General features: G+C 43.1%; 1 protein-coding gene across 7 annotated transcripts in view; it reads right to left on the minus strand.

Moving 5' to 3' along the window:
* Nucleotides 1-24,246, minus strand: part of dock10 (dedicator of cytokinesis 10) — a 409,277-nt gene that overhangs the window by 341,520 nt on the left and 43,511 nt on the right. For 2 of the 7 annotated variants that reach the window (XM_038815259.1, XM_038815258.1), the window contains exon 1: nucleotides 3,084-3,654. The exons of 1 other annotated variant lie outside the window; for it this stretch is intronic. In XM_038815259.1, the coding sequence (XP_038671187.1) occupies nucleotides 3,084-3,245 (162 nt within the window). In that variant the 5' untranslated portion in view covers nucleotides 3,246-3,654. Of the gene's footprint in view, nucleotides 1-3,083; nucleotides 3,655-24,246 lie in introns of those variants that run through there. 4 more of the 7 variants (XM_038815253.1, XM_038815252.1, XM_038815251.1 and 1 more) reach the window with 4 other exon arrangements.

The following is a 24,246-nucleotide window of genomic DNA, read 5'->3' on the forward strand; positions in this document are numbered from 1 at the left end:
TCATGAAGTCAAAAACAATATTGTAAATTCAAAGTGAGGTGTCAATTTATAAATATTGTAAGTGCTGTTCATCGTAACTCAAATGTCAGAAAGTCGAGGACTGCCTGTATATTGATTGATTTAAAAACGTTGTTTTTGCATGAAGGCCAGACAGCACAATAATTAAAAGAGCATTTTCTGCTCTGAGATAAATTCCACTTGGAATCATATTTGAAAGTTTGGCCAGGGCCAACACCGTGGGTGGTCCTCCTGTTGTTAACTGAACTCTAGTGTAGGAATAATCATAGAATACACTCAGGAAAATGTAGGTCAATGAATCTACAGTCAGGCTATGATCTCCAGTTCCAGCAAACCTAATACAGAAAGCCTTGATAATCTGGACTGGGTAGTAAAATGAAATTGGATGCCATGTTTGCCGACATTCCACAGTGGCGACGCTTTGGGAAGTACATGCATGACTATTAGCCACTTTGAAACATCACAAGGATGTGAAACAAGTTGTATAAATAAAGTACTTTCTTTAACCCTACTCTCACATAAGGGATTAATATATTTCAATATCTTGCTTTGTTCCCTTTGAAAACATTTTTTTGCAAGAAACTGACCTGGTACTTAATGTTTTCGCACAAATAAGCTGCAAGCAGTATTTATATACACAATATTAAATAATGCTAATTCAGAGTTCCAGTTTCAGTCCATAAACCAGGCTCATTAAGTTCTTTCCATCTAATTTGTTTTGGATCCTGAGAATTTCCTTTGTGTAGGAACAGTAACTTACAAAGCCACCTTCTTGTTCACTCATCAGTCAGGTTGCAGATGTATTTTTTCTGCAGTGTGAAGAACTTGGGGGGTATAAAACATTAATTCACAAGTAAGATCCTAAGCTACTTGTTAAAGCCAAGGCAAGTAGGGCAGCACGGTAGCATGGTGGTTAGCATAAATGCTTCACAGCTCCAGGGTCCCAGGTTCGATTCCCGGCTGGGTCACTGTCTGTGTGGAGTCTGCACGTCCTCCCCCTGTGTGCGTGGGTTTCCTCCGGGTGCTCCGGTTTCCTCCCACAGTCCAAAGATGTGCGGGTTAGGTGGATTGGCCATGCTAAATTGCCCGTAGTGTCCTAAAAAAGTAAGGTTAAGGGGGGGTTGTTGGGTTAGGGGTATAGGGTGGATACGTGGGTTTGAGTAGGGTGATCGTTGCTCGGCACAACATCGAGGGCCGAAGGGCCTGTTCTGTGCTGTACTGTTCTATATTCTATAAGTGTTGCAGCCACAGGGTTCTCAGCTGACAGAGTGAAATTTGCAGCCAAATACATCCGGCAGTATATCTCTGGTCTTACATTTTACAATGTCAGACTGGGTAGTACAATAGAATGACAGCCTAAATTAACTCTATTAACTGTGCCAAATCCCTTATCTAACACTTCACTTATCTTTCACAGTTCGGCTTCCTTTGCACAATACATTCCCAGCATGCAATTATTTCTGCCCACTATTTTCCTTGCAAAAATTGCATTATGTTTGTAATTAAGTACTTAACCATTTTTAAATTGAGTGATTATCAACACAATGATGACCACATACATTCACTGCATTGAGAGTACATCCCTGTAGGCTCTGGTGGGTGGGGGACATGGGTTGTGATGAGTTGCCATTAAGTTGGCATAGGCACTATAATAAGCCATTGCGGTGGGTAGGGGGCAGAGGTTGGCATGGAGAGTATGAGGGTTATATAAGGTGGGTGGCGGTGAGGGCTGCATGGATGTATCGTGTTTTGACCTTTTTTTAAACTTTGGGCACAGTGCCAGCGTGATGAATAATTTCGGTAACTGCTGTAACTGTACCTTGCCTTGAATACATTGGCCCTTTAAGACCGGGCTTGGAACCCTGGTGGACTCTGCCTCTGGCTCCTCCCCCAGGAAACGGTATATAAGGTGATGCTCACTAGGCAGCATGCTGTGACCACACTTCTCGGCAGCTGTCCGGTTCTCTGGTAATTAAAGCCTTTGAATTACCAATCTTCTCTCCTGTGTCATAATTGAGGGTATCTTAGCCAGAGTGCTGAGGCAGGCCCATCGCCAGCCCACCTCCGCACCCGGCATCCTCCTTCCCAGGCTGCCTGTCCCAACTTCTACTACAACCCCCACCGACTGAAAATCTGGTGTCTGGCCAGCCATTTTTAAAGATCGGGTTCACAGAGCCGGGAATTCTCCCATCGAAAATCTGGGCCTGAATGTTCTAGATGGATAAATCCAGAATGGAGAAAGTATGCTCCACACAGGTTTACAGCTGCTATGTGACATAACTGGTTAATGAATACAATTATAACAAGTCAATTGTTTTCTACCAGTGCACTCTACTAAGGAGATTTTGTGGCTCCAATAATTTTAAAATAGGCTATTGATGTTATGCACAGCCAATGTCACAAAGCTAAAGATTGTAGAGTTACTTCAAAGTACAAAAAGATACCCCCGCCTTCTATCAATAGCATATTGCTTTAATGAGATGAATTTTAATATTTGCAGCATATAATCTGTAGATGGGAAATCTTTAGGAGCAATTCGGCATTATTAATGAAGACTGCACTGAGTATTTAAATGTCAGTTTTGTTACAATGTAATAAAATGCATAAACAGGCAGTCACAAGAAGAGCAGAATCTTATCGTAGCACAAGGTACATTATATTTGCTTTTAAAATTAAAATATTGCTTATACTCTCATGACTAAATCTAAGTTGGCTAGAATTTATGACCACAAACAGCATGATTACATCTAAAAAAAGAGGTAGAATTTAAGAGAAACACTCTTGGATAATGATCAAACATGCTTTCCCTTTGTGACATTTTATTTGTAGAAAAACTGGAGAAAATGAATGTCTTCAGCTTTCTGTTCAAATTAAGTAATGCCATGTTCCATCAGAGCGGAGATTATCTGCTGCCCAAAACAAAACATCATTTACATTGGCTTTGCCCCTTCACATTAACAGACAGCTTCTGAGATTTATTTTACTGTTTACTGTTTTATAAAAGCCAAAGTGAGAAGAGCATTGCCAGGATTTTTAAACCAATAATACAGAAAGCATTACACTACCATAATTAGAAGAGTTCTGGGTCTGCTCATGCCGTCAGATTCGTCCAGTGGCAAAAATTCAAGTGACAATTGCTCCTGGTGCTGGGTGCAGATATGTGAACAGTTCCTCTGAACCACGGAACGAAAGGCTTCAAGCAGAACAATGCTGGCAGTGCAACCCATATCGGCATCCTGAAGCCTACAGAATCACTTTTTCAATGCTTATGCTATATCCGAGAGACAGTGAAACCTTGTCCCTGAAACCAGCCTACATTGCAGCTGCAAGCACACAGCTTTCCAATCTGGATCAGCTTTCAGGTCAGCTGACAACAAGCAACTACGCTGCTTTGATGCACTGTAAACTAATGCCAGGCACAGCTGGAATATGCTGTACATAAACGGCACTCCGTTTCCTAATAGCCAAGGCTCAAGCAGTGTTTCTGACACAAGAGCATCAGAATATACCAAACACACCAGCATTCGGGGATTTATTTTGCAAAAAGGCAGCTAATGAAGTAATGACTACTGCTGAAGACTGAAATAATTCCAACTGATCTACAATTGTATTTGTCACAAGGTAACGATGATGCTGATGAAGTAGGCATCAGATGCTGTTGCTAGCATTAACATCAGAATGTGCTTCTAATACTACGGGTGTTCTGTTTCTCTCATTTAGAACTCTTCAGTTCTGTATCAGAAAATTATGCTCCCTAAACAAACAGCTCTGGTGTTGCTTGTGGAAATTTCCTTTCAATGGCTCAGTTGTTTTGGGCCCACACATGCAGATGCTTTGCAGACTAATCAATTTTAAGTAAACGCAGAAGGCTTTCTTCCATGAAACATGGACCAATTAAATTTCACAGCAAACTGCCACAGCACTCGTCCTTTCACAAACAAGCAGAAATGGAATACTTTGAGAGGCTTATGCCAAGAACTGCATGATAATGGGAAGATGTCACTGACAGTTAACAGCATATGACTGTAAAGCAGTAAGGAACAAAGGCTACAGTATTAAAAAGATGCTGAAAAGTTGCGTTTTGGTAAAGTTGCGAAGCAGTGACCACTGCGAGTTTTATGTGCATTTGGCTGAGGCATCCTCTGCTGTACAGTATTTCCTGCAACATGATAGTTACTGGAGGGAAAACTCCTTGCTGACTTAATGCATTCTTGTGTATATTTAACAATACTGACTTTTGTTCATAGGACACCTTCACACATCACAGGAGAATAAACTGATAAAAACTGATGCCAATGTCCATTTCCAACATTGTGTCAGGTAATGAGTTGCATGGTATTAGCCAATGGGTTGGAAGATGAATGACATAAAGATAGTTATATGTAAGTTATGTGTAAAATCAATTCCAGCCTTTCAGAAGACCAGACGTCACGAGTGTATGATGGGGGAAATTACCTAACCATCTCTATTTTGGTTGAAAATAACAATGACACCATATGCATCCCTTCAAGGGACCTCAGAGAAGTAAAAATGTACAGAGAATTAAGAACGGAATTCTGCAGCTCTCACTTTCTCTTTTTCTCTGCAGAATGCACTTAAATACTTTTGATGTGGTCCAAGAGCTGTCAGTCATAGCTATATGTTTAAAAACATTGTGGTTAGTTTCACAGCAGGGTACTTGAGATCCATTCAAGCATGAAGGGAAATGAAATTAAACAATTCAGACAGCTGGCTGTCTGCAAGGTGTCAATCACGGCCTAGAAAAACTAATTTCCCATTGATGAAAATGAAAGCCTTGGAGATCAAAAATCTAAGTGGGTTTAAACCCAGCTGATGTGGTTTTCATTTTCTAGAAATTTACAACTACTGCTTTCTCTGCTTAAACCAGCAGGTTAGGACACAGGTGAGTTTAAAAGCAGTGATTGCTCTCTAGCTTCCAGGCAAGGTTCTCTGGAATAGGGGGAGAGGGGGTTTCTGGAGGGGGCCTCTGTTATGGGGGAGGGGGTTCTGATTGGGGTCTGTGTAATGGGGGCTGTCTGGTGGGGTTCACTGTAATGCGGGGTCTCATGGGGGCTCTATTATGTGGCAACTTTGGCTGGGCTTTCATATGGGGGGTCTCTTGTGAGTGGGCTCTCTTCCGGGGGTTTCTGGTAGGGGTCTGTGTAATGGGGGTCTCTAGTGGGGTATTCTGTAATGGGGGCCTCTGGTGTTGTGTCTCTCTTATGGGTGGACAGTGGGGGATGGGTCGGATCACCCTCCTACTGTTGGGGGGGGGGTGGGGGGGCTGACCCAGTTACTCCAGTGGTGGGGGGAGCGGAATTGGATTGTGGGCAGGAGGAGGGCCAGCCACTGAACCTCATTATTGGCCCACCTAAGCAAAATGGCAGCCCAGTAGCAAGATTTGTGAGGGAAATCCCGGCATGCATAAATTCGCATTGCAAGGGATAGTGAATCGGCTCAGGATTCCTGCTCCCAGCACGAGTGCAAATCAGAAGCGCTTCATATTAAACATCAGTCTCCCAAACGGAGAATCCAGCCCTCTATCTACTCTCCTGGCACAGGTGCTGCTCATTTTTCAACCTTATTGTTCCAGAGATGAGTTGCTCAGCGAGCCAGATGCGCACACTGCCCTGGATAAAGTCAAGGGGTGAGAGTGAAGGACCAGTCAAGCACGGGTCAGAAGAAAACAAGAATATTTTAAATGTGGTATCACAGCAAAACATTTTTGTTTAAAATTCCTTTGACTGGATTCTACCACCTAAAGGCGGGAAGGCTGCCCTCACCCTGTCCCCCGCACCCCACTCCCCACACCTCACCCCCCACACCTCCACCGTCCCTCCACCAGCAACCTCACCTCCTGCCTCCACCCCGCCCCCTGCACTCACATAAAATATGGAGTGATGACATCAGGTTGGCAATCTGACATCATTCTCCTAATCTCCAGTAATATGGAAAGTAAGTGGAAGCCAAAATCAGAAGCCCAACCATCTTTTTTGCAAAAGACAATTAACAGGCTATTGAAAAAAAATGAAAAACTTTGCATGAAAAACACAGACTTGTGCACCTCGCTGTAATATTTTATCATCTGTACAGTGGAATTTAAAAGCATATTTTTAAGCATTAATAATGAAATGAAATGAAAATGAAATGAAAATCGCTTATTGTCACAAGTAGGCTTCAATGAAGTTACAGTGAAAAGCCCCTAGTCGCCACATTCCAGCGCCTGTTCGGGGAGGCTGTTACGGGAATCGAACCATGCGGCTGGCCTGCTTGGTCTGCTTTCAAAGCCAGCGATTTAGCCCTGTGCTAAACAGCCCCTCAGTAGAGAGGCAATTGTTTGCAATTTTACAATGCCCACTCCATTTTTCAGTCATCAACCAAGAACAAATTTGGGAATGATTTATGCCAGGTATGGTAATGTGGAAGGGTGGATGGAAAGGCCTTCAAACAAGACCATCGCTGTGAGTAAGAGCAGAGTGAAGGTTCTGAAGGTGCAAGTGTTCAGCTGTTATTAGACATTATTTCTTCACTTTTTGGCTGACATTACAAATAAAGAGATAGTGAGAGGGAAGGGAGCCTGGAGACAGGGCTATTGTAGAGGGCAAGCACCCCAACAGAGGAATTGAAGTTTGTTATCTCCAAGGGGATTGTGCACTCCAGAGGAGGAAATTAGTCCAGGCAGGTGTGGGACCTGTCAGCTATGGATGATGCCTTCCTTAAAGAGTGCCGTCACCAAATATAGATTTTAAATGAAGCTGCCACCAACCCAATGCCAGCATGTCCTTAAATGGATGGCCGTGGCCAGCTTCCAGTTCACGGCCCAACCCCTCTCCCACTGGATGTCCCACTATGCACATCCGGTTGAGCGTGGAGCCCCCCCCCCCCCCCCCCCCCCCCTTCCTAATGCTAATTCACTGGCCTTCCCATTGGTGGTCACTAATTTACCAGCAGATGCCTGATTCGCCTTGTTGAAAAGGCAGAGCAGGAGAATGTGGATCACACACTTCCTGTTCTGCCTCCCTCAACCCACAAAAAACAAAAATCAACCATTTTTACCCATTGGGTGGTGGGGATCTGTATCACACTGCCTGAAAGTGTGGTAGGCAGGAACCCTCACAACATTTAAGAAGCATTTAGATGAGCACTTGAAATGCCATAGCATACAAGGCTATGGAGCAAGTTCAAAATTGCATTAGAATAGTTAGGTGCTTGATGGCTAGCACAGACACAATGGGCCGAAGGGTCTCTTTCAGTGCTGTAAAACCCTTTGGGTGCAATTCAGCAGACTCAGCTTAAAGTCTACTGAATGGCATGTTTAGCGGGGTGTTTCTCGGTGGCTGCAGTGCTGAGAACACCCAGCGATCCAACAGCACTTTGCCGAATGTTTTGGCCATGGGCAGATATTCTCCACTGAGGCTGCACTAAGAGGGATTTCCTGCTGGCAAGAAAGGGTCCTCGCAGATTGGGGCACCATTTTGAAAGGCTGCTTCAATCTCCCATCCCCCACCTGGCACCTGGGTACCCTGGCACTGCCAACCTTGTGCCATCAGTGGGATGACTCTAAAACAATCTATCCGCTTATTTCTTTTCTGCCTATATTTTCATACTGCCTTTTAGCCGTCCTTTTGCCTTCCTATAATATTTTCCATGTTATTAAATCTGATATTATCATGTGCCCCCCCTTAAGCTCCAGCTTAGTTTTATTTTCCATTTTTCCACAAAACCTTCCCCTTTAATGTACACCAGTTTCACATTATAAGGATATATCTATTTTTATTCTATCCATTTATTTTTATAGCCCACAACGATTTTATTTTTCCTTTGCTATCTTTTTCGTCCAGTTAGTTTGGGCCATATTTCAAATCTCACTGAGTCTGATTGTTTATCAGTTCACTACCCTGATCGAAGGTTTCAAAATTTGAGTACATAATTTAGGCTCCACGTCAGTGCAATATTTGAGAAAGTGCTGCGCAGCTGGAAGTTGCGCTCTTTGAATAAGACAGGAAACAGAGTCTTGTCAGCCCTCAATATCTTAGGTAACTATTCAAAGAGAAGAATGGCCAACATTTATCCCTCAAGCAACATCACAAAAAAGAGATTACCTATTCAATCATCTCATTACTATCAATGGTACCTTGCTGTGTGCAAATTGTCTGTTGTGTTTCCTTGTATTTCAGCAGTAGTCACACTTCAGAACTACTTCATTGGCAGTGAAGTGTCAATGAAGAGAATGCAACTTCGACAGAGATATTTTGGTATTCTTCAAGTACAGTTATATTTATGATGATCTGAACTTCTCAGCCTTATAATGGTACTTGTGCGGTTATAGTTATTTAATCCATCAATGTGTCCAACAACGTTGAAATGAATGGCAAATAGGAATGCCATACCCAGTACTGAGCAGTGCTCCAGCTATAATAGAGTGGCTTATGTATGATTAATATAATTATAATTTGGATTGGTTATCATCCGAATGCAACAGAATGCAAATGATAGCGCCTGGTTTAGCACAGGGCTCAGTCGCTGGCTTTGAAAGCAGTCCAAGGCAGGCCAGCAGCACGGTTCAATTCCCGTACCAGCCTCCCCGAATAGGTGCCGGAATGTGGCGACTAGGGGCTTTTCACAGTAACTTCATTTGAAGCCTACTCGTGACAATAAGCGATTTTCATTTCATTTCATTTTTCATTAAGGCATCTTACTTGTTAAATAAATCAAGAACCCCATTCAGTTAGTATAACAAAAGTAATGAGAGTGTCTAAACTCTGCTGAACATAATCAACAGAGTTAATCTTAAATTCAATCATATTTACTCTGTTCAGACGCATAACAGGAAATTAGAATGTGCTTTTGAAGATCTGAATAGATTGCAACACCCAACTCTATTTACTACTCAACAGCTTTTTTTTAACCAACTCGGAAGCCATTCTAACTTCTGCTGTTGTTAGAAGTTTATTTATTTAGAAAAAGGCTATTAGCTCATGTCCTGACAAATCTGTAAAACTATAAGACACGAAATTGGAACTATGCAAGTTTATATGACATGCCAATTGTATTATTACTGTTAGTTATTAGCTTAAGTGGCCAAATCCAAAGGAAAGGAATTGTGTACAGTGCAGAGATAACCCATGTACAATGTTAGGTAAAATAGAACTGTAAGAAAGTGACCAAAGATGGAAGTCAAAGATGGGACTTGCTGTCCACAAGGATGGTGGAAGTTGAAATAATCGATGGTATCAAGGAGATAAACTTGATGGGTGACGGAGGAGAACAGGGAATGAGACTGACTGGATTGCTCCATGGGCATCCAGCATAGACTCAAAGGGCTGAATGGCCTCCTTTTGTGCCTTAAACAATTCTATGAAAATAACTTGCCACATAAATCCCTCGAGAATCAGTCAAGCATCAAAAGGATGGTTAAATTGCCCAACACCAAAACAGCAAACCTATTCAATAGAACAAGTGATGTGTTTTATGTTTGCATTTTAAAGTAATAGCTGAAAACTGGAAATGTGGAACTCACCCATGACACACTGAATATAAACTGCAAATGTAACCTTGCTAAATCACATGTTCCAACCATACTTACCTTATCACCACCACTAACAAAATCCTGATCTATGCATTATTTAGTTCCCTTTTCCTATGTCCACTTTATATAAATTCTATCTGATGCAAAATACATTGCTTGCATCTTGCCTTGCACTAACATCACTCCTGTTATCAGCAACATCCATTAACTTCCTTCCCTCCAGCTCAATGAATCCAAAATCATATAGTCCACTTATGCAACTTCATCTAAACCTGCATCACAGCCAGTGCTCACCAGTGATCGTGACTGCAAGAATAGATTCATTTTTATGGACAAATATTCACAATTAGTGTATATGAATGAGTAGTTATGTGTGCAATTATTATTCCGTTATTATTACCCTAATTCTGAAAAAGAATTAAAAATAAATGTTCCCTGCAAGGTGCGCATGTGTGCAGATACATAACTGCACAACTGTTTGGAATGTACTACGCAGTGAAATAAACCGACCGTTTACAGCAGCAAGCTCAAGCGGGATGTGGAGCTAGACTTCAAGACAATGGCAAAAGCACATGTGACTGGAGAGTGAAAAAAAGTGCCACAGTGATTGGAGGTACAGTAAGCGCAGAGAGAGAGAAACTATAATTGGAGTGAATGAGGGAGGGAGGGAGGAGGATGTGTGTCCAGAAATGAGCCTCACACAGCTAGTAAGGTAGGGGATGAGGAACCAGACAAAGCCTCCGAGCTTCAGAAGTTGTGGACTCATTGGCCAAGGTCTGTGGGAGGGGGCAAACTTGGGAAAAGACCCCCAATAGTTGATCGACATGTCAGGGGAGGGGCTGAGCCAGATGAAAGTAATGGAAACTGTGCAGCATCTCGTTGCCATCCATTAATTAAAGTGAGGCTCGAGATTGACCCCCCTTCAGCATTTCTCAGTGACCTAGGATCCATCCTGGTCAAATAAATACATGCGGCCTGGAATGAAGATCATTATTGGATAATCCTCATCCCTGACCTGACCTGACCTGATGCTAATTAACATTAACCGAGTCACACATTCCAATCTGGAAAACACAGGTTTATTGAAGTTGGCTGTGTTCATGGATAAAGGATGAGAGATCAGAGTGTGAGAGTTTTGTTTCACAGTTTGGTGAAATTAATGATTTTTAAGATTGTTTTCAAGTTGTGTGCATTCTTTGCATGTCTTTCACATTCCATCTGCTCCCTGAAAAAGTAGGTTCGTGGGCCAGAAAGCAAGAGCAAACATTCCCAGTGTGGGATCGCAGTGTGAACAGACGCAGAATGAGACAGTGAAGCCACTTTGGAAGGTGCCGTCGAAGGAACTTTGGTGAGTTACTGCAGTGCTTCTTGTAGTTGGTACACACAGCTGTCACTGTTCGCTGGTTGTGGAGGTTTGGTGGTTTATGGAAGGAGGAGCAATCAAGCGGACTGCTTTGTTCTGGATGGTGTCGAACCTCTTGAGTGTTGTTGGAGCAGCACCCATCCAGACAGGTGGAGAATATTCCATTACACTCCTGACTTGTGCCTTGTAGATGTTGGACAGACTTTGGGGGTCAAGAGGCGAGTTACTCACCGTAGATTCCCAACCTTGGACCTGCCCTTGTAGTCACAGTATTAATATGGCTAGTCCAGTTCAGTTTCTGATAAATGGTAACCCCCAGGATGTCGATTGTAGGGATTCAGCGAGAGTAATGTCATTGAATGTCAAGGGTTGATGGTTAGATCCTCTCTTGTAGGAGATGGTCAATGCCTGGCACTTGTGCCCCGCAAATGTAACATGCTATTTATCAACCCAAGCCTGGATGTTGTCCAGATCTTGTTGCATTTGTACATGGGCTGCTTCATTGCCTGAGGAGTCGCGAATGTTGCTGAACATTGTGCAGTCATCTGCAAACATCCCCACTTCTCGCCATATGCTGGAAGGGAGATCATTGATAAAGCAGCTGAAGGTTGTTGGGCCCAGGACACTATCCTGAGGAGCTCCGGCAGTGATGTCCTGAAGCTGAGATGATTGACCTCCAACCACCATAGCCATCTTCCATTGTGCTAGGTATGATTCCAACCAGCGGAAAGTTTTCCCAATGATTTCCATTGACTCCAATTTAGCTAGGGCTTGTTGATGCCATAATCGGTCAAATGGTGCCTTGATGTCAAGGGCACTCTCACCTCTGGCATTCAGCTCTTTGTCCAGGTTTGAACCAAGGCTGTAATGAGGTCAGGAACTGACTTACCCTTGCACAATCCAATCTGAGCGTAAGTGAGCAGGTTATTGCTGAGTAAGTGCCACTTGATAGCACTGTTGATGACTCCTTCTTCACTTTGCTGATGAAGCGTAGTAGACTGAGAGGGTGGTTAGTGGCTGGGTTGGGTTTGTACTTTTTCTTTTTTTGTATAAATTTAGAGCACCCAATTCATTTTTTCCAATTAAGGGGCAATTTAGCGTGTTCAATCCACCTACCTTGCACATCTTTGTCTTGTGGGGGTGAAACCCATGCAAATACAGGGAGAACGCGCAAACTCCACACGGACAGTGACCCAGAGCCGGGATTGAACCTGGGATCTCAGCGCCATGGGACTGCAGTGCTAATCACTGTGCCACCGTGCTGCCCTTATTTGTCCTTTTTCTTGTGTACAGGACACACCTGGGCAACTTTCCACATTGCCGGGTAGATGCCAGTGTTTAGGTGGACTGGAACAGCTTGACTATGGGTGCGGCAAGTTCTGGAGTACAAGCCTTCAGTACTATTGCCGGATATTATCACGGCCCATAGCCTTTGCAGTATCCAGTGCCTTCAGCTGTTTATTGATGTCACATTGAGTGAATTATATTGGCTGAAGACTGACATCTGTGGTGTTGGAGACCTCCGGAGGAGACCGAGATGGATCATCCACTCGGCACTTATGGCTGAAGTTTGTTGCGAATGCCTCAGTCTGGTCTTCTGCACGTATGTGCTGGGCTCCTCCATCACTGGAGGGTGGGGATATTTGTGGAGTCCCCTCCTCCAGTGAGTTACTTAGTTGTCCACCACCATTCATGGCTGGATGAGGGAGGACTGCTAAGCTTAGATCGGATGCATTCATTGTGGAATTGCTTAGCTTTGATCAGTGTCCTGAAGAGCTCCAGCCATCACCATTAAAAGGCTGCTGCTCAAAGCACTTCACTCAGAGAGAGTTTTTACCGTTTGACAGATGAGTGCCAATTTCTTGGAAGGCACTTTGCCTGTCTAGCACTTCATTCGCCTTGAGTTGCACTTCATGACCGCATGGGAGCAGCTTATGTAGCTTCACTTTGCACCTCTGCTCAACTGCTCCAGAAACAACAGGAGCAACACAAGCAGCAGCACTAGCTGTAATCAAGTTAACCAAATCCCCCTACCCTACCCCTGCCCCTTGGCTTTCACCAAGTTTTGTCCTGTCTTTTCCTACAAGGTGACAATGCAGATGTGAGCGTTTGAAATGGTTGCGTGGAGAGCAGGGTAGGACATGTAGGGACAAAGACGTGGATTTGTGGAGGGTGACTGTGAACTATATTTATGAGAAGGCAATATGCTGGTGGTGAGGCACACTGTTTAACGTTGGTTTTTAAACTGGTATCACTCTCTATTAGAGAGACAATTGTATATACCTAGCTGGATAGGTACCACCCTGCAAGCATGTTGCAAAGCGAGGAGGCAGGTGTTCATGAGCTACCACAACCGGTAAGGGGATTGAACCCACACCACTGGTGCGATAAAGATTAAGGTAGTAAATTTCTACCCATGTTTCAATGATCAATTCCATGTTAAAAAAAAAATTAAAGAGTCACTATATTGATTTGGCAAGGAGGACAGTAATGTTTGCAAACTGCTCTGTATAGCATTGAACACTATTCACTTAGCAGTTTGTTCTATAAATTTGTCTGTAATATCAAGGACTTTAATGGTTTTATTTTGGGATCAAGGGGATCCAAAGGGTTAAGTATGAATTTTAAAGCAGTTAGCGACAGATCTTAGTGCATTTCCAGGATATGGCATAGGTTTCACGACTGATGATGTTGAGTTACCAGTAAACAATGCACAATTGGTGAAGTTTTAAATGTCAAAGTGCATGCAGAGCTAGGTGCAAACTAAATAAAAATCTCAAAATACATCAGGTTGGTGGCCAAATAGCACATAAGTAGTAGGATGTTCAAATAAAAGGCTGCTCTGCAACTTCCTTCCTAATATATTTAGCAACTCACTGGGATCAGGGATTGTTCGCAGGCTGGAAAGTGTGGTATCAATATTGAAAAGGATAATGGTTCAGAACCAGGAAATTACTGGACCATTAGCTTGATTAAAAAGTGGCCATCATTGGGATGGTTGACTACAGCCAAAGATTGAATGCTGGGGCAAGCCCACCAGTTCCAAACCACTGCATTAGCAGATGATTGGGTCAGAAAGTAGATTTCAAGACGTGAAGGCAGGGCCACTACATCAGGGGAGAAGGATGAGTGTGCAAGTGGTTGGAATGGCAGTAGCTAAGGCTGGTCTTGTGAAACGTGAATGAGCAATCCTGCACCTTCTACATAGAACATAGAACATACAACACTACAGCGCAGTACGGGCCCTTCGGCCCTCGATGTTGCGCCGACCTGTGAAACCATCTGAAGCCTATCTGACCTACACTATTCCATTCTCATCCATATGTCTATCCAGTGACCACTTAAATGCCCTTAAAGTTGGCGAGTCTACTACTATTGCAATAGAACATATTGCTGATCCCACAATCATGAAAAGGAACTTACCTTGGGAATCCTTCAATCAAGTGCCAACTGATATTGGTCAGAGAGTGCAAGGCGTACACTTCATTCTGTTCATTCCAAAGTAGTAATGACTTAGGTCATCAGCCATAGACCACAAAGGACCATGGGTATCTCTCTCTATTAGAGAGACAATTGCATATACATAGCTGGAGAGGTACCACTCTGCAAACATGTTGCAAAGCGAGGAGGCAGGTGTTCATGAGCTACCACAAATGGTAAGAGGATTGAACCCACACCACTGGTGTCACTCTGTATCCAAAAACAGTAGTCAGGGTCTAATATATGTCACATTAGCTCAATATATGTTTTAAATGGGCCTTTTTGTGGAATATCCACATCCATACCATCCCATTAATCCCCGTGATAAAGGATGTGGCCTGGGTTAGATACAAAAACAGAAACAAGTAGAAAAATGTCATAAATACAACACAAATGGATGCACCATTTCATATAAAAGGCATCAGTTCATCTAATTGATAGACTAGTGGCACACTAGTTTAAAAGTTAAAATATTATATTTATTATTTCTCAGGGTTAAGAAAGACTCATATTGCACAACCAGCATTTGCTTCATCATGTGAATGTATTCTAAAGCTCACGGGCTAAAATTGATAAATGATTGAAATGCCACAAAACTCTCTGAGCCACTGTGCCCGATTGAACAATGCATTCACAGAAAGCTTCTATTTGCATACTTCAAGTTCCAAACTCCCTTGTAGGCTGGAATGTAAAAGTAGTTTCATAAAAGCAAAGCAATTGAACACAAGAATGAAATTAAAGCTATTTTTTCTGGAACAGTAACAATGAAAACATCACTCTTGGTAATGCAATGCATGCCAGTTAATGGCATCATATCAATGAAAACATTCATTTAAAAAGAATACTTCCACAGGCATCAATTAACTCCCCATAGAATCCCGTCTCTGATTAACCGCAGCAACTGGATAAATTGAATAGTTCGCTCTTTTGGGTGTTTCCATTACGAGGTTTCTTCAGCACATGCTAATGTACCATTTAATTGCAAATTGGTTTCCTTACTCTATTCCACATAATTTGAACAAGCTTACAACACCTTGCCCCATTTCTGAAAACAATATTTATCACAGATGTCTTTGCAATAATCGATTAGTCTTTTTATCCTCACCTCATTTGCAGTCCAAGGAAATCCACATTGTAGCAGGACATCGATTTTAGAGAACGGTAAGATCCACCATGCTCAATGTTCCAAAAAACCGACAGAAAATGTAAATTATTTTAATACGCAGATCACAACCATGAAAATGCATTCACCTCTCAAAGGGTTAAGATGTGAAATTATGAATTGTGCCATGTAGTATTCACAGTTATGTATCTGGACAGATATATGAACGGGCGGGAAACAGAGGGAAGTAGATCCTTGGAAAATAGGCAACAGGTTTAGATAAAGGATGTGGATCGGTGCAGGCTGGGAGGGCCGAAGGGCCTGTTCCTGTGCTGTAATTTGCTTTGTTCTTTGTTCTTTGTTCTTTGTTTTATGTGGTAATTCAACAAAGATGCCATTTGCTCTTAATGGACCTCACTTGTCCATGTGGTTTTAAAAAAGTGCAGGTGTGGTGCGAAAATAGAAATCCCCATAATAATTTAAACTGGACCCTCCTCTTAAAAAAAACTCAGTTGCAAGGCCGTTACTTGTTGCACAAAATGGAGTTACAGCAGGGTTTTGCATCACTCAAAGATAAATACATCTGTCCACCCAAATGCATTGGGAAAAGTTGGAGACCTAGGAAATTCACTCAGTTATTACAAAAACTGTTATTAGCAATATTTAAGTAAGAAAAATGTTAGATTTAAATAATCTGAAATCGGCTTGCAACAGACACTAATTATAGTAAAATTGAAACAATTCAAAATCACTGCTTGAGAATTTCGCACTTGTAGATGTGATATTAAAATTCCCTGCGCTTGTACAACCAAAAACTCCTCTTCATTAGTAACTGAGTTTTTGAGTCAAATCATTACAGAACTCTTGCAGAATAAAAATGTCTGTATATTCGTAATTGATATGACACAGATATTGTTTGAAGATCAAGACGCACTTAACATCTGTTCTGGAATTCTACATACAAAAACATATTTAAAATGGTCTTTAATTAAAGTTCAATATAGTGGATAAAATTGTTTTCTTCAGTATTTATTCAACAGTGACAAGCATTTGGCCACATGGAATTCCAACTAGGATCCTATCCTCTCAAAACAATTTTCATTTGTGGTATCTGTAATGCTCTTATGCCCACAGAAGCATTCTGTACCATTGTATAGGAGCAAAAGGGATACCTTGCTCATGACCGTGCACATGTACAAGTCAAACACAATGATAAAAGATTTTTAGCAACCTTACAAGGGTGTCGGCATGTATGCAAAATGTGAATTTCCTTTGTAAAAATGTTCACGTATTAGATTGGATTGGATTTGTTTATTGTCATGTGTACCTAGGTAGAGTGAAAAGTATTTTTCTGTGAGCAGCTCAAACAGATCATTTAGTGCATGGAAAGAAAAGAAAATACATAATAGGGCAACACAAGGTACACAATGCAAATACATAGACACAGGCATCAGGTGACCACCTCAGCATGATGCTAGAAAGGCACAGGACAACGTGTTGCAGGGGCACAAAGCTTCCAGGGCAGTGTAAGGTTTTTAAAGTTTCATAACCTGACAAGTATAATCCATGCTACTCCAACTCATAATAAGCTGCTTTCTGCTGCTCGTGTTTTAACTCTGATGGCAAAATGGACCCAAAAACCAAGGAAGTTACTTGTCACATCTCCGATGAGTGAAAAAGATCATTCTTCTGCTATTTCTGCTCCTTTCTAAGTGTTCAAAGAGGATAAGCTGAAACATGGGGTCTCGGCCAATTGTCTCGAGCCAATTGGCTCTTTCCTGCTGCCATCAGCATTATCACCTTACAAAAATTAAAAGTTGGTTTGCTCTGAAGATGAATTCAAGAATAGACAAAATCTGATCTTCTGGTTTGTTGAATCTTCACTCCAATCAATTTTAGGGAGGGAGGTAGGTGAAGGCTCAATGTTATATTATTTTTGGCAGCTTCAGCTTTGTCTAGGTGCATGTGAGGACAAAGCTGCCAATCTGCACAGCTTGATACCTGTATTATTGCTGCTATTTACCTGGCATTTCAAAATATGATAAAAGGTCATGCCTGACAGAAGGAAGTAACAGATGGAGAATAAATTTGCCCTGCACTGGTAAACCAGGGAAATTAGATCAAATTCCAACATAGCAGTTAGTAAAATTTTAATTCAGTTAATTAAATAGATTTGGAGTAAAAAGTTAGGAACAATGAAGACCATGAAGCTACTTTGTTATTACTATCATAAAAGACCCCAACTACTTCACGCACGGCCTTTAGGGAAAGAAACCTGCCATTCTTACCATGGCTGGCCAATGTGTGACTCTTGATCGACAGCAACATGGTTAACTGTTAACTGCCTGCTGAAACAGACTAGCAAGCCATTCATTTGTCATTGTGACATCCTCAGGGTAGGCAATAAATGCTAGTCTTGCCAGGATGCCCAAAATCCGTGTTTGAATGAGAAACAACTGAATGTCTTGCTTTTTCATAAGTGAAGAAAATGTATTGGAACTGTTGATAGGGTGACACGGTAGCACAATAGTTTGCACTGCTGCCTCACAGCGCCAGGGACCTAGGTTCGAATCTGACCTTGAGTGACTATCTGTGTGGAGTTTGTACATTCTCCTTGTCGTGACATGAGTTTCCTTCGGCTGCTCCGGTTTCCTCCCACAAGTCCTGAAAGTTGTGCTGTTAGGTAATTTAGATATTCGGAATTCTCCCTCCGTGCACCCGAACAGGCGTCGTAGTGTGGCAATGAGGCTTACATTAACACAGTAACTTCATTACAGTGTTAGTGTAAGCTTACTTGTGACAATAATAAAGATTATTATTATTACATTTTCTAACGCATGTCTTGGCCAAGTACAATTTTTACAATCTTATCTGGTAATCATCAAGAGTGATTGAAGTATTTCATGGTCATTTTTTGAAATACAATCCAGCACAATGTTTGTGACAAAGGAAACTGGAAAGAGAAGTGTTGCAAAATACTGTGTAGGACTTACTTTAAATAAAACTACTAGTGCTAAAATATTTAATTCGGCAACCTTAAAGTTTTCTCTCTTTGGCAAAGTATTGCGCAGTAGCCACTTGACATAAACCTGTTTGCTTGTTGATGGATCCAATGTTATCAATCATTCAACCTGCTCGATAACTAAAGCCCAGACAGAATGGAGAAGGTTACCGTAACAGAGGCAGAACCACAAACGCACACAGGAAGCATGCCTTTTGCCTTATTTATAATGCAATGAGAATGTGTGACTTTAAAATATAACTCTTCTTACACCAGCAACAATGTTTATTTACACAGCCTCTTTAATGTAATACTGGAGTATTATGATATAAAATTTAAGATTGGGCCACAGAAGACAAAGTTAGGGCAGATGGACAAAAATAGAAGTAGGTTTTATTCTTAAGATGTTATTAGCAAGTTGTTGGGCGTCACGTGGTGCAGTGGTTAGCACTGCTGCCTACGTCGCTGAGGATCCGGGTTCGATCCTGGCCCCGAGGCACTGTCTCATTCTCCCCGTGTCTGCATGGATTTCACCTCCACAACCCAAATATGTGCAGGTTAGGTGGATTGGCCATGCTACATTGCCCTTTAATTGGGAAAAAGAATAATTAGGTACTCAAAATTTTATTTAAAAAGTTATTAGCAAGTTGTTAATTAAGGCACTAACGAGACCATTTCACATTTTTCTTTGCAAATATTCACCGTCCCAGTTTATTAGATTTCTCTCAATACCAACGTGAGCTCATTCAAGAACAAATGCTGAAACCAAATGCCTGCAGTCATGTAAATCTGTGAGAACATGCAGAGAAACAATTGCTTTGAGTAACCTCAGAAGACATTCTCTGGTATATGGCAATGATCCACCATTTCTTGGTTCCGTATCATTCGCACTCTATTGCAAGAATGCTAGATAGCTTGATTTATAATGCCAGGCTTGTGATGGGTATTGCCTCTCGCGAGGAAATACCACCTCACATTAATACTAATCTATCATGTCAAAATATGGGGCTGGATTCTCCGCAGCTCTCCGGAAGTCGTGAAGTTCCCGATGCAGTGGAGAATTGCATGTTGAGAAACAAAGGGATCAACACCCGGGGCGCTATTCTCCGCCCCCCACGTCGGTTGGGAGAATAGCGGGAGGGCCTCCCGACATTTTTCACGCCCTCCTGCTATTCTCCCCCCCCCCCTCGCCCGACCCACATCACGAATCGCCGCTCGCCGTTTTCACCTTCCCCTCCCCCTCCAACCCCATTTTGCCAAGCCCCTGAATGCCACCTTGATGTCAATATCACTCTGACCACACCTCCGGAATGCAGCTATATTGTCTGTGATTGGAAATAAACTGCGAAGAGATCTGGAGCCAAGTGGTCTTGGCAGAATCCAAACTGAGCATCGGTGTGAAATAAACACCACTTAATATCACTGCCAATAATACCTTCCATTACTTTGCTGATGAGTAGATTGATGGATGGTAAATGGTCGGGTTTGATTTATTCTGCTATTTGTGGAGTGAACATTACTGGGCAATTTTCCATATTATCAGGCAGATGCCAATGTTGTACTGGAATGGATTGGCTGGGGCACAGCCGGAATATTGTCAGGGGTCATAGACTTTGCAGTATCCAGTGCATTCAGCTAAATTGGCTAAAGGTCGATATCGGTAATGCTGGGGCCTGAGAAGTAGGCGGAGCTGGATCACCCATCCACTCAGCACCTCTGGCTGAAGATGGTTGCAAATGCCTCACTTTTGCACTGGTGTATTGGGCCAACCTGAGCACTATATGGGGTTATTTGCGGAAGCTCTTCCTTCAGTTAGTTATTTAATTATCCACCACCATTCACAACTGGATATGGCAGGACTGCAGAGCTCTGGTCTGATTTGTTGATTGCTGATTGACGATAGCTTAGCTCTGTCTGTAACATGCTGCTTCAGTTCTTTAGCATATTAAGCCTCAGCTGCTTGGCACTTGATTTTTAATGATGCTGGTTCTGATCCTGTAATTTACTCCTGGACTTCTCTTTGAATTGAACTTAGTCCTGTGTCTAGTCCTAATGGTAGAGTGTGGGACATGCACGAGGTTGTATATAATTCTACTGCTGTAAATGGCTCACAGTTTCTCATGGATACCTAGTTTTGAGCTACAATATCTGTTCTGAAGTTAGCACAGTGGTAGTGTCACACAACACAATGGAGGTTATCTTCATGTAAAGACAGGACTTTGACTCCACATAGGGACTGTATCATAGTCATTTCTACCAATATTGCCATTGATAGATGCATCTGTGACAGATAGGTTGGTGAGCATGAGGCAAGTAGGCTTTGTCCTCTTTTTGGTTCGCTTGTTGCCACCTCTCACAGGTCCAATCTTGTGATATGTCCCTCAAGACTCAGACAGCTCAGTGAGCACCTTTGGTTTTGGACAAAGAACTCCCCCACACAGAGTTCACTTTGTGACTTGCTGTCTTCCAAGAGGTGTTCAAGATCAAGAAGTACAGATTCATCTGCTGAAAGAGGGCAATGGATGGTAATCAGAAGGAGATTTAGTTGCTGACATTTGACCTGATGCCTTGAGCTTTCATGGGATCCAATGTCAATATCAAGGAGTTCCAGAGTCACTCCCTCAAAACTGCAGGACCAGACATTCCAGGGGTGGTGATGGAGGAGCCTGCAACATTGACCCTAAGGTTTGATCCTGAGAGCGTGCCTATGTTAGGGAGTTGCTATACTAGTCTTTGGGACTGCACTCACAATTTTGGTACAAGTCCCCAGACGTTGGAGAGGACTTTGCAGGGTTGACTGAACAGAGAATGTCTTTGTCATTTCCGGAGCCTGTTGATGCCACGTGGTCTGGACAAATTTGTCAATCTTTCAGTAGTGGTTTGATACAACTGAAAAGCTTGCTATGCCATTTCAGAGGGCAGTTAAGCGTCAACCACATTGGAGTTGTGTCTAGGCCAAACCAAGTCAGGTGGCAGATTTCATTCCCTGAAGGCCATTAATGAACCAAACTGATTTTTATGACAATCCAGTAGTTTCATGATCATCATTACCAAGACTAGTTTTTAATTCCATGAGTAGAATTTAAAGGATGCCGAACGATTAGCACTCGCCATCCTGAGATTTGGTGTCTAATATGCAGTCTTGACTGGCATTTCACTGTTAATGATTGGAAGTTGGCAGGACTTCTGTCTGCCTTTGGAAGAAAGTCCTGCCTGTGAGATCAGTCGGCCAATCAGACTGGTCAGGAGCTCTTCAATCTGGCATGGCACAGCGCTGCAGTGGCCAGAAGCCATACTGCAAGACTGTGCCTGGGACTAAGTCCCGGGACCTTGGAGAAGGTAGGCCCTAGGGGCGGGAGAGTAGGGGACACCCAAGGAAATGAAAAATGAAAATCGCTTATTGTCACAAGTAGGCTTCAAATAAAGTTACTGTGAAAAGCCCCTCGTCGCCACATTCCGCCGCCTGTTTGGGGAGGCTGGTACGGGAATTGAACCGTGTTGCTGGCCTGCCTTGGTCTGCTTTCTAAGCCAGCGCTTTATCCCTGTGCTAAACCAGCCCCTCCAGGTTTGGAGAGTGGTGATCACAGCATCTGGAGGTAGGCTAGATTGGAGGGGGATCCAGAGCTCCAACATCCTGGGCGAGAGGGAGGGGCCGGAGAGCACCCCAGCTTGGAGGGTGCCTTCGGACTGAGGCTTCCCTTCCTGCCAAGATGGGAAAAGGTAGAAACATCTGTTTACCACACTCCGCAAAACCGCCAGCCTAGAATTGAGGCTGGGTAGGATAAGTAACCATTAAGTGGCCACTCAAGGCGCTTAATAGGTGAATGGGCAGGTTTCCTGCCCAAGGCCCTGTCCACCCACATCTGTTCAATTTTATGCTCTCCTGTCTCAAAACCCGCCTCGTGGGGGGAGTCAAATTCGGGCCCATTTTTATTTATTGTTTGAAATTTAAATTCCAGCAGCCATGGTGAGATTTCACTCACGTTACCAGAGCATGTGTCCTGGCATCTGGATCACATGCTGTTGTATTTTTTATCATGGCAATACACATGGTAGTAGATTTACTGTATGTTAACTTAATTCTTGTTTAAATTAGTTCCACAGTGCTCATGGTTAGAATTTGTCCATTCAAAAAGTCACTGCCTCAGGAGCATGCGGAGATAAATAAAAGCAGCATTGTTATTTACCAGATAACTTTTCAAACCTGGCCTTATAACACAATCCCAAGAGAAATCTGAATGTGACTCCACATGTAAGCAAGAGATCACAAACTGAGTGAGACCATGTGAGCAAAAGGAAAACAAATAAGTCAGCAGATAGATGTGTAAAATTTGCCCAAATGTGTCCAGAATATACTTGAATATTCCACAAAAGAACAAAGTGACAGCGTGAATATATTGCCTTGTACAATGCAAATGTACCTGAGTTATTGACTTCAACGCATTAGATGTGGTTCATGGTTGAACCTACAACTTGCATGGTCGTACAGTATTTTAGGAAGCAAAGGTGACCAATTACACTGTTGCCAAAGACTTGCCAGATTGTTTTCCAATAACTAAATGTGCACCTAAAGCACATAAAACTTAAATAAATTTAATTGGTGCACGACTGAAAAATTAGTCATACATTCATAAAGTGACCTCCACTGTGTTATGACCATTTGATTTTACGGTGCTCCAGTGAGGGAACAATGATTCATGTTTTATGCGAGATTACGATATTTCAAAACAACCGAAATGTCGAGTGCAGCCCCTATACTCCCATGTCCATTATAGATACAATAGTTCAGCAGGCAGTGCAAACCACAAAACATTTATCTTCCCTTTCAAGGTTATAAAAAGTTTCAGGAGGTTTGTGAGATATGATTTTAATGCAAAATAGAAGGCGCATTCTAGAAATTCAAATTAACTTAATTGTTGCTTTGATGATTATTGAAGACAAAATGGGGGTGATTCTCCGCTCCCCACGCCGGGTGGGTCAATCGCGGGAAGGCCGGGCGACTCACGACACGCCGCCCTGGCATCCCACCCCGATTCTCCCACCCCCCGCCTGACGTTCCCAACCTGTTCATGCCGGCGGCAACCACACCTGGTCGCTGCCGTTGCGAACATGGCGCCAAAGCTTCGTTTGTGGCTTGTGGGGGGCGGAGAGGGGAGTGAGCACCACGGCCGTGCTTGGGAGGGTACTGGCCCGCGATCGGTTCCCACCGATCGTCGGGCCGGCGTCTCCAAGGGACGCACTCTTTCCCCTCTGCCGCCCCGCGAGATCAAGCCGCCATGTCTTGCGGGGCAGCGGAGGGGAAGAAGGCAACCGCGCATGCGCGGGTTGGAGCCAGCCAACCTGCGCATGTGCGGCTGACGTCACTTAGGCGTCGCCGTCGCGTCATTCTCGGCGCGCCGCCTTGACGCTTCCCGGCGGCCGAGATTTACGGAACGCCGCTCCTAGCCCCCTTGGGGGGGGGGGGGGTGGTGACGACTAGGGTGCGAGGAGCGGCCTCCGAGGCCGTCATGAAACTCGGCCGAGTTCACGACGGCCTTCCCAATGCTGCGCGGGAGCAGAGAATCGCGACCAATGACTTCTCAATATTATCACACCTATTGAATTGTAAAGATGGAGCTAGATAAATACATTACAAGTATACATAATCTGCATTTACTCCTAATAGATACAACTGCGCACCCAAAAGAATATTTTTGAAGATTTTCTGACATAACGGGCAGTATCATAGACTCATGGAATCCCTACTGTGCAGG

This window comes from Scyliorhinus canicula, chromosome 13 (genome assembly GCF_902713615.1).
Source record: "Scyliorhinus canicula chromosome 13, sScyCan1.1, whole genome shotgun sequence".
Taxonomy (NCBI): Eukaryota; Metazoa; Chordata; class Chondrichthyes; order Carcharhiniformes; family Scyliorhinidae; genus Scyliorhinus; species Scyliorhinus canicula.